We start from the raw sequence: 17,660 nt of genomic DNA on the forward strand, positions 1-17,660 counted from the left end.
TTTTGACTTCCAGGCGCCTCAGCGGTGCCACAAGCCCAGCCCGTACAGGGTGGCAGTGTTCCTCCCTGTGCGTCTCCTGGGCCCTCACCCGCAGCCCCCCTCATCCTCTGCAGGTCTCCGCCAGCATTTCTCCAGAGGCCGGGGAGAGGGCTGTGGTGCTTTTCCTGGCACTCGGTATCCGTGTGCCTGCCGGCTCTGCAGGCCTGGCGTTGCCCTCTACGAGCAGCCCTGCCTGTTGCCCTGCCTGTCACCCACTGCCTGCAGGCAGTGGTTTGGGCTCTGGCCAGCTGCCTGCCCGCTGGCCTGGCAGAGGAGCATGTCAGAGCTGGGCGTCCCCATGCAGCACGCTCTGCTCTCCTGCGGTTACGTGTCCTCCCGCCTGAACAGGTCTTGCGGCAAACGGGGGCACGTTTCAGCATAAAGATGGATGTTTGATGTCGGCTGTTGCCGAAAGCCAGGGCAGTTGCTGGCCAGCTGGAGACGCCTGATGTAAGGACCTTGGTGCACCCGAATCCGCCGAGGAAACCCTGGGGAGACGCTGCACTGTCTGTCGCCACCAGAACAGCCCGGTTTCGCTGCGGGGTTGATAAGTGATTGCTGCCCGAATACAGTGACTCTCCCCAAACTGGGCTCAACCTGCTCAGCAAACTGGGCCCTTGCCGGCAGCTGTCTCCTCTCCCCAGCAGCGATGACAGAAGCTGTTGATGTCTCAGGCCTTGTCCCTGAGTCACGTCCCTGGGGAGCTCCTGCCCTCACCCAGCTGGAGGAGACCTCTGTCCCGGGGACCTCAAAGATAAGAGACCTGAGCCGTGACGTGACTCTGCAGCGTGGATACTAAACGCCTCTGAAGCAGAGCTCACCGTGGGGTGATACGACTGGAGCACCCCAAGCAGGCTGGGCTCCCCCCACAGTGGCTTCACTGCTCAAAACCCGGGGAGCCGGCACTGCCTGTGGACACTAGAGGGCACCGGGCTCCCATCCTGGGAGCAGGATTGGGCCCTGTGCTGCAGGGCTGGCGGGGGACAAGGTGCTGGGGTGGGGGGTAGCTCCCCAGCCCGGGGGCTGTCAGGCTGCAGCCAGTGCAAGGACAAGGACACCAACCACCCAGGCAGAGCTGGCCCAGAGGAGGAGGGCCGTATCTTACACACGTACATAAATACAGTTCGGAGGGGGAAGCTGGCGGGGACGGGGCTCTGCTGCTCTCCGGAGAGTCCCGCGCTGGTCGTGTCCGTGAGGTCCTTTGTGAGCCACGTGCAGGGCTCCCTGGGAGGGAGGTGGGGTGGTTCCCCGAGGAGATGGTGGGCATCCTTCACACCAGCAGCCGGGGCAGAGGAGTGTTTGGCGTGCGTGGGGTAGGAGGACTCCTGCCCTGCTGCGGGGACACTGGCAGGGTGTCCCCATCCTGCCCCGCGGCACTTGCGGGTGTGAGGGTCGCACGCTGCCGCTTCATAGCACCTGTATGTCCCAGATCTGCGTGGGTCTTTCCTCAGCCATGTCCCAAACGATGGCGTGGTCCCGGTCATAGGATCGGCCACCTGCGGAGCAAGGAGGGCGTTTCAGGAGGGCAGACCACACTCCCAATGGTGGTGAAGGGGTGGGTGCCCCACCTCATGGCCAAACACCCCATTTTGGGGGGTTCCTGGAAAAGCAGCCCCTGTGCCGGCACTGAGGCCTTACCCTTGATATCGAGGATCATGTCTTCGAACATCTGGCTGTGGATCCGTCCCTGAGAATCGACACTCCAGGTCTGACGCGGCATCCGGGTCTCGGACCACAGCACTGCCTTCGCGCCCTTCCCAGCCGGCCCGATGACCTGCAGGCTCATGTTGGGGGCCACCTGCAAGGAGCGGTGGTGGCCGGGTCAGCCTGCTCCTCTCCATTGCCTCCGACCGGCACGAAGGCTTGGAGCTCAGAAGGGTTTCCCTGTAAATGCAGCTGGTTCTGGGGTGGGACATGGGATGAGCAGGAAAACCCCTCAGTGAGAGGTGGGGACAATTAGGGTGACAAAAGCTCATCAGGGAAGGCAGAGATGCCTTTGTGTCTCTAGGGGAGACTTGGGGAGGAGAGAATCAACTGATCTTTGGGGACAAGGCTGAGGTCAGATGCTGGGAAAGGCTGGATGTCTTTGGGGTGGGGAGTACCCCCGCAGGAGTCCTGCTGGGGCCCCCCTGCTCCCCTCCGCGGCACTGGCTGTCACACGCGAGCCCTGACCTGGTTTTTGATCAGCCCCTCCTCGTAGTACCAGACGGAGCTGCTCTGCTCGCTCAGGCTGGAGACCACCACCCGTCCCGCTTTCATGTCTTCCACGTCGTCGGGGACAGAGAGGTAGAGCTCCAGCTCCCTGCTCCTGATGCGGAAATAGATCCGTCTCTGGAAAAGGAGAAACCTTTTTTTGGCACCGAAAAGCCTTGCTGCCTGCACCTCTGCCCCCCCACGCCGCAGCTGGATGAGGAAAGACTTCACCCAGCTTTGGGAAGGGAGGACCCTGGTCCCCGGGGCGGCTGCCCAGAGGGTGCTCCCTGTCCCCCCCGGGAGGCCTCTGCCTCTCCCCAGGGTGACAGCTACGGCTCTGGCCTGTCTCTCGTAGCTGGCACGGGCACGGCACTCCGTGCCGGGATGCTGGGACGTTTTGCAAGGCACCTGCCCGCAGGGAGCATTTCGCCACCACAGCGGCCGCTCCCAGGGCGGAGGACAGGGATCTGGGGGTGCCGGTGCCGCACTGGTGCTGCCTTTGATGGGCCAGAGCTGTCAGCAGCATGCTGCTGCTCTCCAGGCCGTTCCCCGCCGCCTCCCCCAGCTCACCAGGAGCCGCTACCGCATCTTCCTCCCAGGCACTGGGATTGGCAGCTCTTTAGCTCCATGGGAGCTGCCTGCCTCTGGGTTTTGGGGTGCCAGCACCCCGTCCCATCCCAGCACCCACCTGGCGGATGGGGTAGAGGGATCCCACGTGCTGGAGCCCGCTGTACGTCAGCCAGTTGGTGATTTCAGTGCAGTCCAGCAGCCACTGGCGCCCTCGGAAGTCACCGTGTTCGCACAGCACCCAGCTGCAGGGGACGGGACGGGATGGGATGGGATGGGACGGGATGGGACGGGATGGGATGAGCAGAGCGTGGTCATCCCCAGGCAAGCAGACGGGACCCACCAGCCGGGGGAGAGCAGGGCCGGGGCTCACTTACATCCCGCCTTTGACGCGCACCGACAGCACGTGGTTGTTGAAACCCTCTGCCTGGAGACTCCGCACTTCATTGTTCAGCTCAATCTCCTTCCCTTCAAAACACTCCAGCCCATGCAGGAAGATGGAGGGCTCCGAGAAAAACTGCGGGATGGGGGAAGAGACGAGGTGTGAGGGGGACAAGCAGGAGGAGCGAGCACCCATGGGTGCAGAAGGGCCCCGAGGCTGGAGAACCAGTGCCGGGGGGGACCCACAGGATGGGGAAAAGGAGGTTCCCGGGGGGTTTCTGCCCCGGTGCTGGCGGCACTCACCACCGGGACCTTCTTCAAGGAGCGGATGGCTGCGGAGGAGAGGCAGCCCATGGCGCTGAGAGTAGGGTACTCGCCCTCGGACAGCACGTGCTGCTCCCCGGCAAAGGCCTGCTCGTCGAACAGGATCCAGCTGGTGGGGAGGAGCGTGCCTGGGCTGACGCAGCCGTCGTGGTGGGCATCCATCCCTCCTGTGCTCCCCCAGCACCCCCGTCCTGCCCACCCTCCTGGGGACCCCCCACAGATGCCTGCGGGGCTGCCGGCCAGGGTGATGTCCCTGTTCCCATTCCCAGCCGGAGGCAGCGAGGCCCCGGGATGCCCTACCTGCCCCCGCGGACTCTGCAGGAGCGTGGGATGAAGGCGCTGGGCAGGGCGTCCTGGTCCTCCTCAAGGGTGACGTGTTCCCCCAAGAAGTCGGGCTCTGAGAAGAGCAGGATCTGGGGAGGGGGAGCAGAGGGGCTCAGTGAGGGGGGCAGAGCATTGCCACCACCCCGCAAGGGGCCGTGTCCCCTGGGGGGGGCAAGTCCCCCTCCCCATCCGCTGCCCCTGACCTTGGAGACGAAATGGAGGTTGTGTTCCCCGACCTGGAAGCAGACAGAGCAGGGCTGGTTGGCATCTTGCCCCGGCCTGGCCCCCACCAGCCCCGCCTGCGGTGGCACCGGTGGGTCCCGCGGCAAAGGGGAGCGGGTGTCCCGTGCTCTCACCTGCAGGATGGGCTGTGCCGAGGCGATGCGGCAATCCGCGGCACCCCAGTCTTCGCAGTTGCGGTACACCCCCTTCTCCAGGATGTACTGCTCACCCGAGAAGTTGATGCCCTCGTAGGCCACCCACCTGCCAGGAAAACATGGGTGCTGGCTCAGCACCCGCCTCGTCCTTCCCCCTGCCCCCCCTCTCCCCTGTCCCCGCACTCACACGCCGCTCAGCACGTGGATGGACTGGGTGACGGTGCCATAGCCGGCCAGCTGCGTGTCGGGGAGCGCCTCGCTCAGCTCCACGCTTGGGCCCTCCTCAAAGTCCATGGCCTCGAAGAGGACCAGCGCTGGGTCAGAGAAGTCCTGCGGGGAGAAGGAGCCCCCCCAAGCCCCTCGGTCTGTTGGGGGGAAGGGGCTCTCCATGCACGCAGCCAGGGTCCCGCCTGGCCTCAGGGACCCCAGGGAGGGTGGGAGCAGCTCTGGGCACCTAGACCTCTGCATGTGATGAGTTTAGGGGAACTCAGGCCATGCCCAGCTGCCTGACGCAGGCAGGGAAGGCTCCCTTGGGGGGATAAGGATGGGACCGGGGGGGCTGGCTCTCCCTGCCCACATGGGGTCTGTCCCCAAGCGATGCCACCACCCCTGCCCTCACCGTCCGTATCAGCCGTAAGGACACCAGCTCCTTGCTGTAGCCGCCCCACTGCCTCCAGTCCCGGTACTCCCCTTCCTCCAGCAGGTACTGGTGGCCGCGGAAGCCCTCCTTCTCGTAGCCGACCCAGCTGTGGCAGAGGCAGATGTGGGCAGTGAGGTCTCCAGAAGGTTTCCACATGCCGGAACACAGGGACATTATCCACGCCTCTCCAGTGCCACCCTCTCCAAGTTACCCGTGGCCATCCCACAGCCTCAGGCAGCTCCTCTGAGCCCTTTCCTGGGAGTGACTGTCACCTTCCCAGCCTGCTCCAGCCGGGATTGCCCACCCTGTGCCACTCACCAGCCGCCCAGGACGTGCAGGGACCCCACAGTGGTCAGCGCCGGCCCGGGCAGGCGCTTCAGGTCATAGACGTCTCGGTTGATGGCGAAGCTGCGGCCCTGGAAACCCGCGGCCTCGTAGATCAGCACCTGGAGACGCGGCAGGGTGAGCACGGTCCCATGGCTGTCCCGGCCCCACGGCCTCCCGGGGTGCTGGCCCAACGCTCACCTGCGGCTCACCGGGTCTCTCCACGACGGGGCAGCCCTGGAAGGAGAAAGACCCCCAGTGAGGCTGCGGTGGCAGGAGGGGACGTCGCTGAGACATCCAATTTCTCCCTTTAAAGCCTGAACTGTTTTTTGGGTCATTTTCATTCAAGAACAAGCTCTTTTGGGCTTTATTTTACCACTTTCCTTCACCACTAACCCACAGGAGCACTTCCCAGAGCCACGCTCAGCACGTTTCCACACCGAGCTCTCACTGATGTGAACCAGGAACCGTCGGGAGATGCTCTCGCCTGTCATGCCAGGGCTGGATACGGCCCCAGCACCACAGTAACCAGTAACGCTCCAGCAACCGGCACTCACCAGCCTAATGGGGTGCATGGAGCAGATAGATGGGTCCTTTGCTCCCCAAGCCTTTAAATTGGGGTACCCGCCAGGCTCCAAAACATAGGGGTCATCATCAAAGAAAGGCTTGGAGTAAACCAGCCACCTGAGGAAGAGGAGGAAAGCATCACGCCCCGCTCCAGCCTATGCTGGAGCCCACCCAGAGCCCACCCGGCCCCACGGTGCCACTCACAAGCCCGAGTGGACGATGATGGAGGCGGCGGCAAGCGCCTGACCCTGCGTGCGGGTGTCCTCGGCCGAGTCGGTGAACTTCAGCTGGGCGCCTTCGCCGTTCTCCTCTGCAAACAGGCTGATCTCAGGGGTGCGGTAATCCTGGCGTGGGGCAGAGCAGTGTTACGGGGGTCCGGCACCCCGGCTTGGCAGGTGCTGGGAAATATGGGGGGGGGGGGGGAACAGGAGGTTCGGGGGGGTCCCTGCACTCACCCGCACCACCCTCTTGAAGGAGCCGATGCGGAAGGGCCGGCTGCCGCGGGTCTGCCCGCTCTGCCCGTACGCCGTCCAGGGGTTGTCGATCTCCACGTCCCCTTCGGCCAGCACGCACTTGCGCCCATGAAACCGCGGCTTCTCGTACATCACCCACCTGGGAGCAGGGCGGGGGGGGAGCAAGGGGGGGAAAATCCTGCTTTTACCCACAGCCCCGCAGCCGTCGGCAGCCTCGGGGCAGAGCGTGGGTGGGGACGTCCTGCCACTGCCGCCGTGCTGGATTGCAGCCGCAGTAATTAGCACTGGCGGGATGGTCACTCCTGAACCCCAGGCTGGGATCCAACCGCCATCCCCAGCACTGAGAGCACGAGAGCCCCAGCTGAGCCCTCCCTCCGCGTCCTCGCCCTGCCGCTGTCCCCTACCCTCCTCGGATGACCCTGATGGAGATGGTGTGTGAGAGTTCCCAGGACGTGGCATCGGGGACATCGCCCCAGATCTCCCGTTTCTGTCCTGCGAAGCCAGCCTCGGAGAAGAGGATGATCTGGGAGAGGGTGACACAGCAGAGAGGTGCTACCATACCACACCGCACTGCACCGCACCGTGTCCCAGCTGGCCAGCCCAGCCCAGCCCCGCCATGCTCCCTGTACCTTGCCAGGTCTCGTGTTGATCTTCTCGAAGCCCTCCTTGTCCTCCTGCTGTGAACACCCAAGGGGACGGGTGCGTGAGGAGCGCAGAGGGACATCGGCTGCACCAGCCATCTCCCCGCAGCCCGAGGATGCCGCAGCCACAGCCTCGCGTCTGGCATCTGCTAATCCCTCCCACTGCCCCGAGCAGCCACACCTCGAGCATTCCTGCACCGCTGAGCATCAGCCTCCCCACCCTCCCTGGGACCCTCCCGTCACCCTCCCTGGGACCCTCCCATCATCCGTGGTGGCACCCTCCCATCACTTGACCTGGTACCCTCCCATCACCCATCCCGGTACCATCCCATCACCCATCCCGGTACCTCCCATCACTCATCCCGGTACCATCCCATCACCCATCCCGGTACCTCCCATCACTCATCCCGGTACCATCCCATCACCCATCCCGGTACCCTCCCATCACCCATCCCAGTACCATCCCATCACCCATCCCGGTACCCTCCCATTGCACCGTGGACTTTCACCCACAGCTTCTCTGATGGGAAGCACAAGCCACATGCTGGGAACAGGGCTCAGATCCCAACCCTGTCCCCACATGCCCAGGACAGAGCATCTCCCCTGGCACTGCGTTGCAGGATTTACTCACCAGGACATCAATGGGGCACAGGACCATGGCACTCTCTGGCTCGTCGGTGACAGGAGGGGTGCCGTCGGGACTTGGGGCTTCCAGCACAGCCATCTCAGGGCCAGGGTGGTCACCAGGGCCCAGCCCATTGTGGTCCCCAGGGGTGGGCGAGCCCATGCCCCCACCGTCCCGGCCGGGCAGCTCAAACGGGGCGGTACTGGGGGAGACGAAGCGGCTGTAGAGCACGCTGTTGTCCAGGCGCGAGTAGGGCTTTCCCTCATCGGCCGTGGCTGCCCGGTGCTCCAAGAAGTGGGAGAGCAGCGCCATGCCCTTGAGGACATTCCCTCGGAAGAGCACGCCCCGTTCGGCAGAGCCCCCGCCCGCCGGTTTGGCCTTTTCCTCTGCTCCCGCCTGCCTCAGTGTCCCCAGGAGCGAGCCCCCATCCGCCCGGTCATCGCTGGCCACGCCGTCCCTGGGCATCCCATGGAGGGTCCCCACCAGCGCCCGCTCATCGGGGCTCAGGTAGGGGTTCTCGATCTCCACCTCCTCCTCGGGGCTTTCCTCCTGCTGCCCCACCGGGCCCCGCGCCAGCAGCTCGTGCAGGGCATGGGGCAGGGAGACGGGGGCCCGGGGGGCCACGCGGTCCTCCTGGATGGGGGGCAGAGCGGCACAGCGGCCCAGCGATGACGGACGGGGCTGGCGCGGGGCCTTGGGCGCCTTCCGCATCTCCGAGGGCTCCATGTTGCGTAGCGTGTCCACGAAGATCTCCATGTCCACCAGCAGCTCGGGATCCTCCTCAGTCATGTCTGGGGGGCTCTCGGCTGGTGGGTCAGGGGCTGGGGGCTCGCTGGGGGGCTCCGGGCTGCTCTCTTGCTCTTGGGCTGTGCCCTGGGGGTCCCCTGTCATCTTGCCCCCCTCCAACTCCACCTCAGCCTTCGGAGATGCTGGTCCTTCAGATGAAGGCTCTGGACCGTTGCTCGCCTGCGAGAAGGGGTTTTCATGGGTGCCGCCAACTCCCGGGGGGCTCTCTGTCCTCGGCGGCGTGGCCGAAATGGCGCTGTCCCCGTCTGCCACGCTTCCCTCTCCCACACCAGCAGGATCAGCCTGGCTGCCGGCATCCTCCAAGGGACACTGCGGGGAGCTGGTTATACTGGTTTGCAGGTCCTCGGGCCTGTCGCCATCTCTTGGGGTTGTGTTTGCCGGCACGGCTTCGGCTTGCGGTGAGCAATTCTGCCCGGGGGATCCCTCGTCCAGGAGCGCGGTGGCCTCTGCGGTGCCCGGCGAGCTCTTGCTGCCTGCCGTAGCCTCAGCGAAGCCGCTGCCATCCTGCCCGTGGCTCTCCCGCTGCGGCGGGGCCGTCGTGGCGCTGGCGGCATCGTGCATCGTGTTTTGGGCTTCCCTTCCCTCGGCCAGCCCCGGCTCAGGCCCGGCTGTGTCCCTGCCCGTCCGCAGCACGGTGACATGCCTGGCCCTGGGCAGGGCAGGGACGCAGCCAGCCTTGGCCGCACACGGGGCACCAGGACCCTCGCCGGGACCCCCCGCAGGGTGCTCGGCAGGTCGGGTGGGGAGGAGGGTGCCGTGCACGTAGCTCTCCCTGTGCACGGGCACCTCATGGGAGGCACCCACCGGCGGGGGGACGCCGGCCACCGCCTTCCCCCTCTCGTCCTGCCGCCGGGGCTTCTGCGCGGGGGAGTAGACCTGCGAGAAGATGGGGCCGTGCGCGGTGAAGTCCTTGAGGAGGTTGACAGAAGACGAACGTTCCCGGTGTGTCAGGGTGGCGGGGCCGGACACCGTCTTCTCCACGATCTCCCTCTCCCAGGCCTGCAGCAGGAGGGAGACGCGGGAGGGACTCCCCTCCCGACCCCGCGTGCTCCCCGTGCTCTCCAGCCGCCGCGACACCAGCGAGACCTTTTGGAAGCGGGACCTGCCCTCGGGCCCTGGAGCACCCGCCGTCGCCTGCTTCATGTTCAGCTCCGCGCTGGAGACGAAGCCCCTGGCCTTGGCATGCCGGAACGGCGAATCCATGCCAGTGGGCTGGGGAGGGGGCTGCCGCGGCCCCGTAGCACCCCGTGCTGCCAGGCTCGTCCCCCACGGCTGCTGCGCTGGGGCTGGCGGAGCTGCGGGGAGAGAAGGAGACCCTGGGAGAGCTGAGCGGAAACCACCCTGCAGGGACCAGCCCTGGACCCTGAGCCGGACCCTAAAACCCCCTGGGCTTCCCTCTGATCCTGTGGGACATTTTGGGGGGGGGGTCCTGTGAGCACAGGAGGTGACCTTGGGGGCTCTCTGCAATTCTCGGGGTGCTCACGTCATCCCGTCCTGGCACGTGCAGGATGTGGGGGGCACCATGGGCCCCTCTGCCTACCTGTGCCAACACTTCTGCATCCACCAGAGATGGTGGGAAGCTCTGCCACGCCGCCGAGGTGGGCTCTGGCAGAGCCCGCTTGGCCGGCACGGAGCAAGTGAGTGTGCAGGATGCGGCCGGGCCATGCCGTGCCCTGAGCCGTGCCGTGCCCCAAGCTGTGGGATGAGTCAGGCGGGCAGCAGGGCTGTGCCGAGTCAGCGAATGCAGCAAACAAACAAGCACAAAAAGCAACAGGGAACCTGCTCTGCGGGGGAAAAGGGCTGGACCGGGGCCGGGGCTGGGGCTGGGGCAGCTGTGGGGTTCGCAGGAGAAGGTGGGGACCTGAGCAGCATCTTCCCGTGACCATTCCCTATTGCTGCTCGGCGAAGGCGGGATGGCGCCGTCCAACCTCTGCAGCCCCATCGGCACAAGAAAATGAGCTGCATTAATCGCCCGGCGCTTGCACCCTGATCCAAGCTGGTACCCAGTACTCGACGCCCGTGCCCTTGTGTTCGGTGCTGCAGGGTGGGCGTCACGGTGGTCCCCAGGGTGCAGGGCAGGGGACAGGGACACCTGCGCCGCCTTGGCTGGGGGGGGGATGCCGGCAGAGGCGTCGCTGTGCCGCGGCTGCGTCCCTGCCCCAGAAGGGTTTTATTGCTGGGTTTGGGTTTGCGAAGCAGCTGACGCAGCAGGTGCCGGGGAGGGAGCCGGAAGCGCGCCGGCATCTCAGCATCTCCCAATTAGGAGCTGTTGGGTGTCATCACCCGGCTACGGGGACAGCAGCAGGGACAGGGCTTTGGGCTCAGCCTGAGGACAGGCTGAGCTTGGGGTGTCCCGGCTGGGGACAGGGACACCTCCCTGCACAGCACCCAGGGCTGGTTTCCCCAGGGGACACCTCAGGAGAGGGACTCATCCTGCACCACCTGGGGCTGGGCTCCCTCCAACGGCTGCAGGTTGGGCTTTACCAGTCCCCAGTGGGGGAGGCTGGGGGCAGGCAGAAAAGCGCCTGGTGCAGGCAGCTGCCTGCCCCTTCTGCCAGCCCGCCATGCGCCCTCCGCGTCTTGCTCTCCCCGGCCCGGCAGGTCTTTCCAGTACAGATAGGAAGAGTTTGTGTCATTTTCCAGGAGGTGATGAGACCTCGTCTGGGACAGCCAGCACCGCTTGAGGCTGGGACCAGCCTGGGCAGGGTCGCACATCTGCATGGGCAAAGCCACAGCTGCATTGGCAAAATGACAGCTGGATCCCCAGGGCCACAGCTGGATCCCCAGGGTCACAGCTGGATCCCCAGGGTCACGGCAACCGCCAGTGGAAGAGGGATGGGTGCACTCAGCAGCGCAGAAGAAAAGCTGCTTAAACGTGCTGGGGACAAGACGGGTGTCAGAGCAAGCGGCCAAGGACAGGGTCAGGCTGGAGGGACCCCCAGCACCCCGAGCCGGGGGCTCTGCGGTGGCACACGGGGACCCCCACGCCAGGGAAGCTCCTGCCAGGGGTGGCGGTGCCAGGCCAGTGCGGTTTGCAGAGGGACGTGGCCCCTCTCTGCCCCGCAGTACTGCCGTCCCGCCGGAGCCGCCTGGCACCTGGTTGCACCCAGGGTTGCTTCAGCGCCGGTTTCTCAAGCGCTTGCTGGCGGTGCCCAGCCCCACCGTGCCCGTGGCCCTGGGGTGGCACCGGGACAGGGACACCAGCTCCGCACAGCACCGGGGTGCTGGGGGCAGGCGGGAGCTGCTGACTCAGCATCACGGCTGCCTCTCACCCAGATTTCCAAAGATGTCCAGGTCTTTCCCATCCCACCCCTGCAGCTGGATCCGGCACCTGGTGCCACCCTGGGCTGCCCGGTGCCCCACCGGCCCTGGGAAAGGAGCTCACCCCAGATTCCTGCTCTGCTCCAGCACCCCATTTTTTCCTAAAATATTTCCTACTGCAACAGTGGGTCAAGGACACAAGGACGTGAGGACACGAGGACACAAGAATAAGACCCTGCAGCCTCCCGGCTGCTCCTGCCAGCCATCCCTGCCCGCCAGGACATGCCGCGCTGGATCCCAGCGGTATTCCCACACCGGGACACCCGTGATTAAACCCCCCTCACCAAGCCAAGCCAACCCGCTTGGCTTGTTTGCTGCTTCCCTTCATCCCAAAGGGTCTCCCAGCACCCAGCCCGGGTCTCCCAGCACCCAAGTGAAAAGCGAAGGTCCCGTTTAATATTCAGAAGAGACAGAGGGGCCAAGGGCAGCGGCTGCGGCTGCCTTTAAGCCGGTCACCACAGATTAAGCCGAGCTTCCAGCCACATTGGGCTGAGCCCCGTTGCCGCGGGGTGAGAACGGACCTGCCGCCTTCAGGAAAATCAAGGATTTGGTTTGGGTGGCTGCTGCGCAGGCTGGGGTTCATGACGAGGGCAGGGGAACCGCCGTCTCCCCTCGCTGCCCCTGCCTCCCCCTTCCCAGCCGTGTGGTGGGCAGCCCTGCGGGGAGGAGGGGGACAGGGGTGGTGGGGAGCCCCGTTGTCTCCCCCAGACTGGGTCATGAGGCCACCAGAGGTGGAGGAGCCCCAGCTCGCTCCGGTGGCTCTGGGGATGCACTTTGGTGGCAGGAGCAGAGTTACAACCCCAGCAGCCCCCCCCAAATTCGGGGACTGAAGGTGAGAGGTGCAGAGCTGGGCTCAGCCCCCACCTCTCAGCCCTGTCCCTCCTCCCTGGCCCGTGCTGATCCCAGGAGAGCAGAGACCCATCCCAGCACCCACCAAGCTGGGGCACGGCTCCAAGCACCGGGCAGCCCCCATGGGTGGCAGCTGGGACGGGAGCACCGGTGCCCTCCAGCTCCCAGCACCGTGAAGCCTCCCTCACCGCCAGCACCCACACAAGCCGGGCCGGCCCAGGCGGCACCCGGAGCCTGGGGGCCCTCACCCTGCAACCCCACGTACCTACCGGCCGAGGGTCCCACCGTGCCGGCTGGGTGACGAGCGGGGTGCCGTGCCGAACGGGGCTGGGGGTGCTGCTCCCTGCACGCCACGGCTGGGCGGACCGGCGGAGTCACCCGCCGAGCACCCAGCCCTTGCTGAGCACCCAGCCCTGAGCACCCAGCCCTGGCGCAGCAGAGGTTTGGCATTCCTCAGGTGCTGACAGCCGGGGAGCCGGTCAGGCTGGTTCCCCAGCACCCAGCTCCTCCGTTTCCTCCGACTCAGCAGCGCCGGGAGGGAGCCCGGCCGGCCTGGGTGACTCTGAGCCCCCTGGACCCCTGCCCGGCCGCCCCCTCCCCACCACCCATCTCGGTGAGGGTGATCGTAACCCCGGAGGGGATCTCAGTGACCAGCTTTGTCACCGCACCTCCAGCCAGCCGAGGCACCGCGTCGGCCGCACTCGGCTGGGCGATGGGGCTGGAGGGGTCCGACACACCGCGGTGAGGGGCTGGGGGTCCCCGGGGCTGTGATTGCACCCGGATTAATTGGCTACGTGGGGTCCTACATGGAGCCCCCAACACTGCAGCACGTTCTCAGGAGGCTCCCAATGCTGGGAGGTGTTGGGAGAGCTGGGGGTCTCGAGGGGCTTTGCGCTGGCTTGGGGATGGAGCGGGGGTCACAGTAGCCCAGGGCCGCTACAGGAGACCTGACCCCGGGGCGCAGAGCCCTTTCCGGGCAGGGCTCGGAGTGACAACAGCAAAGCCAGCACCCGCCCTGTATCCTCGCCCTGCCCTCCCGCTCCGCCCCAGCACCCACGGGTGCCCCGCCATGGTGCCAGCCTCACCCCGGGGCAACCACTCCCGGCTGCCAGCCCAGCCCGGGAGCCTCCTAGGCCACCGCCAGCCCGGTGCGAGTGGCCACAGTTCAGCTCCGGTTGGGGTGCCTGGGGCCACCCAGCTCTGTGTGCCACCGCTCACACACCAGGGAAACTGAGGCACAGCGGAGCTCCCGCCACACCTGGTCAGCAGCGCTGGGGTCCGGCGGGGATGTGGAGCTCACGGCTCGGCCATCTTCCACCCGCCGCCGCGCCGGCTTTACCCGTCCTGGAGAAGTGCCGGGGCACGGCAGGGGCTGGAGCGAGTTGGCCGGACTCTGCCCCGTCCCTCCCCGCCGCAGCCGGCAGGACACGGTTGTGAAAGCCCCGGGAGGAGCTGTGCACTGGTGAGGACACCCGTGGGGGCTGTGTCCCCAACCCCACCTGGGGAAGGGTCTCTGAAGACCCCCTGTGCTGGTCCCCATTGGGGGATCAGCCTGTTGGCCCCCAGAACCAGGGGAGCGGGGGGCTCCGGGGAGCCCTGCCGGCCCCCAGCCCACAGAGCCGCAGTGGCAGGGCACCGAGCCGTGCTGCCTGCTGCCACCGCAGGAACCAGCTCCGGCCCCCACACCCCATGCCCTCCCAAAGGACGACCGTGGTGATGTCCTGGGGACCCCAGGGACCCTCTCCCTCCTCCCTGGGGAGCTGCACCGGGCTGGGGCTGGGCCCTGCCGAGGGCGGGTGAGCTGCAGAGGCAGAAATGTTTATTGAATAAAATCGCGGGAGGGATGCCACTCGCCGGCCCCAACCTTGGCAGCAGGCGAGGACAGCCAGGGCTGTCGTGTCCTTTGGGCATCTGCGAGGTGCTGGGGGTGCTGGCAGGATGCAGGGATGGGTGCTCTGGGGTTGTAGCAGCACCCAGAGGTACTGGAGATGGAGGAGACCCCCCCTCCATGGCACCCCAGACAGAGCCCCGGAAGGGTTCAGCGGCGGCACCAAGCAATGATGGACACGATGGACACGATGGACAGAGCCGTGTCCCCATGGCACCATGGTGGTGGCACACTGGGAGCTCGGGGGGGCACCTGAGATTGGGGGGAGGCTGAGAAATTAAAGCTTTTTCTGTGGAATGGGGGGGTTGTTGCACCCCGGGTGCAGTAACGCTGCAGGGTGGGGGCACGGCCGTGGCCTGGGACGTGGGGCTCGCCGGGAGGGTGCCCTCCCCGAGGGCTTTGGGGACAGGGGGCTGCTCAGCGCTTTGAGGGGACCCTCCTCCGTCCTTGTCCCCAAGGCTGGGGCAGTGCTGATGGAGCTGGGGGTTGCAGTGGATGATGGCGGTGGCTCCTCCTGGCCCTGAGGGTCTGGGGCTGGTGGGCAGCCTCTGCCCGCGCAGCCCCCAGGGCTGTCCCGGCTCAGACAGGCCCTGCCTGGGGACACCGTGACGGGTCCCCATGTCCACCCCTGCCCACCCGGGCAGCCCCTTCCCCACCTTCCCCAGCACGAAGCCTTGCAGCAGCGCCTTAGCCTGGCTGGGCTGGCTCCCTCCTTCCTCCTCATCCTCCTCCTCCTCCAGTCAGCCGGCATCCAGGCTGGAGCACCCACCGGCCGGGGCGAGGCAGCTGCGGGGGCCCAGGGGGTGGGCACCGGCGCTGGTGCAGGCGCCAGTGGAGCTGGAGGTGGATGTGCTGGGAGAAGCGGCTGTGGCACTGGTGGCACTGGAAGGGCTTCTCGCCCGAGTGCAGCCGCAGGTGGGTCTTCAGGTTGCTGCTGCTGCTGAAACGCTTGTGGCACGTCTGCAGGGATGAGGGGACGGGGGGCTCAGGGTGGGTGCTGCACCCTGGTTTGGGACCCCTCACCCGCTCTCCCGGCACCCAGCGGGCACCTACCGGACACTGGTGAGGCTTCTCGCCGGTGTGCACCAGCCGGTGCTTCTGCAGGTGTGCCAGCTGCCTGAAGCGCTTCTGGCAGATGGGGCACTGGAAGGGCCGCTCGCCGCTGTGCACCCTCAGGTGGACCTGCCGGGGGGGGCACAGGGCTACGGGGGGGCACCTGGGGAACCCAGGAGTTTGGGCCGCCCCAGCTGCCCCTTCCTGGGAGCATCCCGCAGCCCCAGGGCACGGCTGGAGCGCAGCGGGGTATATCCACAGCCCATCCCGGAGCTCTTCATGCCGATGGGCACTTTGCTGGGGGCGGGGGAAACTGAGGCACGAGGAGAGGCCCACGACCTGCCTGCACAGCTGGGACGAGCCACCGCTGTCCCTCGTCCCCAGCGTGGGCTGACCCGAGGGAAGCAGGAGGGGTGTGCTGCCGGGCTGGGGTGGGAGACCGAGCGTGGGGCACCCCAAGTACCTTGAGGTTGGAGAGCTGCCCGAAGCTCTTGGCGCAGATGTTGCACTCGTACTTGCTCCTGATAACGTCCTTCCTCAACCGGTACGGCCCGGTGCCGTCAGGCAGCTTGGCCACGCCGTGGCTGGGCATCTCCGGCTGCGGGGCAGAGCGGGGCATCTCCCCCCGCGACGGTGGGCACCCCCCTGCCCCGCAGCCGGGGAAGGGGAAAGGCCCTTGGAGGAGAGGGAGAAATCCCACCGGTGGTTTCAGCAGCCCCGGAGCACCCTGTGCGGGCGGCAGGAGGGTTCCGTACAGCCCCGGCCAGGGCGACAGACGGAGGAGGGCACCGCCGCACCTCTGTGAAGGTGACACCAGGGTCCCCATGTCACCCAGGCGGGTGGGGGGCGGCGAGGGCTGTGGGGCCGGCAGGAGCGGGGGACAGCCGCAGAGAGGGAGGCACAGCTGGGGCAGGAGGAGGGGGCACAGGCTGCCCAGGTGGACCCTCAGCTCCCTGGGCAGTGCGGGGGGCAGTCGGGCCCCCGCTGGCACCGGCTCTGCTTGGCTGAAGAGCTCCTTCCTCCAGCCCCCCGTGCTTCTATGCAGCTCTTCGGCCTCGGCTCTCGTCTCCTCCTCCTCCTCCATGCTGCTGGTGGGAACCTCTTCGGTGCAGAGCGGCCGCGCTGGCGAAGGGGACGTGTCCAGCCCCACGGCGGTCCCGTAGCTGGTGGCCCTGGTGGCATCGGGGTCTGCGGGCAGAGGAGCAGCCAAGGAGTCAGTGGGGAGCCTGGGGGGGTACAGGGGGAGCTTGGGGACCAGGGGCTGGCGGGGGGGGGACCCAACCCAGGCAGGAGCTGCGTCTGCAGGACAGGCAGGAGCACGCGCTGCCAGGCTTGTGGGGCCAGGGGTGCAGGCAGCTGGGGGGGGGGGGGGGGGGCTCTGCTGCCCGGGGGGGTCTGCCGAGCCCTCGGCCCTGGGCAGGAGCCCTTCGGGGGCAGCCGGCAGCTTGGCCCCAGCCCGGTGGGGGACCGGCCACATCCTCGGGACGGGAGGGAGGAGGCAGAGGAGGGCAGGGAGGAAGAGCAGGGGGAGGAAGGAACGCAGGAGGGTCCGAGCAGAGAGCACCATCCCCTTCCCGGCCGCGTCCTTACGGAGCCAGGGGGCCGCGGTGGCGGTGGTGGGTGCCGGTGGGTGCCGGGTGGGTGCCGGTGGGTGCCGGTGGGTGCCGGGGAGCTGGGGGCGGGCGGGGGCCGGGTACAGGCGGCACATCCGGGCGCCGCGGTGGGGGCCGGGGGGTGGCGGGGGTCCCCTCCGGGCAGGGGAGCTGCGGGAAGGGGGGGGACATGAGCAGAGTTATGGGGCCGGACCCTCTGGACATCAGCTCTCTGCACGGGGGGTTGGGTTCAAACCCCAGCCCTGCAGCTCGGCGGTGGTTTTGCAGGGCCCCCCCCTGTCCCCCCCGACCTGCAGAGCAGGTTCTTTAGCTGTCACCATCCTCCCACTGCCCCGCTGTGGTCGTGCCTCAGTTTCCCCCACTGCAGTGGTATGTGGGGAGGGCTGAGCTGTCCCCAGGGCTGCAGTGGGGAGGTCGGGGTGTCCCTGCGGGTGCTTGGAGGTGAGGGGGAGGTTGTGGGGTGACAGAGGACCACGGCGGTGGCAGCACGGTTGGTACTCACCCGCCAGGAGGGCTGACCTTTGGATGTCCCCTTCGGTGTAGATGTCCCCGAGTGGTGACCGGATCCGTGTGTCCTGCAGGATACACTCGCTGCTCCCCATGGCCAGTCTGGGGGGGCACTGGCCAATGTTCAGGAGGGACTGAGGGGTGCTG

The 17,660-nt window shown here is 67.0% G+C and overlaps 2 protein-coding genes across 2 annotated transcripts; both read right to left on the reverse strand.

The window, feature by feature from the left end:
* Positions 1–1,446: 1,446 nt before the first annotated feature.
* Positions 1,447–9,485, reverse strand: CRYBG2 (crystallin beta-gamma domain containing 2). The gene is made up of 19 exons (XM_075774075.1): positions 7,482–9,485; positions 6,839–6,886; positions 6,614–6,732; positions 6,192–6,348; positions 5,941–6,080; positions 5,727–5,853; positions 5,371–5,406; positions 5,164–5,291; positions 4,825–4,951; positions 4,393–4,535; positions 4,185–4,311; positions 4,032–4,064; positions 3,805–3,917; positions 3,484–3,613; positions 3,177–3,316; positions 2,921–3,044; positions 2,212–2,370; positions 1,678–1,837; positions 1,447–1,535 (listed from the first exon to the last, which is right to left on the reverse strand). The coding sequence occupies exons 1-19, from the start codon at positions 9,483–9,485 to the stop codon at positions 1,447–1,449; spliced, it is 4,104 nt and encodes a 1,367-aa protein (XP_075630190.1).
* A 3,489-nt stretch (positions 9,486–12,974) lies between these two features.
* On the reverse strand, positions 12,975–17,660 carry ZNF683 (zinc finger protein 683). The gene is made up of 5 exons (XM_075774279.1): positions 17,509–17,660; positions 15,857–16,581; positions 15,394–15,522; positions 15,110–15,300; positions 12,975–13,170 (listed from the first exon to the last, which is right to left on the reverse strand). The coding sequence occupies exons 1-5, from the start codon at positions 17,606–17,608 to the stop codon at positions 12,975–12,977; spliced, it is 1,341 nt and encodes a 446-aa protein (XP_075630394.1). The 5' UTR covers positions 17,609–17,660.

The sequence above is a fragment of the Balearica regulorum genome, chromosome 22, assembly GCF_011004875.1.
Source record: "Balearica regulorum gibbericeps isolate bBalReg1 chromosome 22, bBalReg1.pri, whole genome shotgun sequence".
Lineage (NCBI taxonomy): Eukaryota > Metazoa > Chordata > Aves > Gruiformes > Gruidae > Balearica > Balearica regulorum.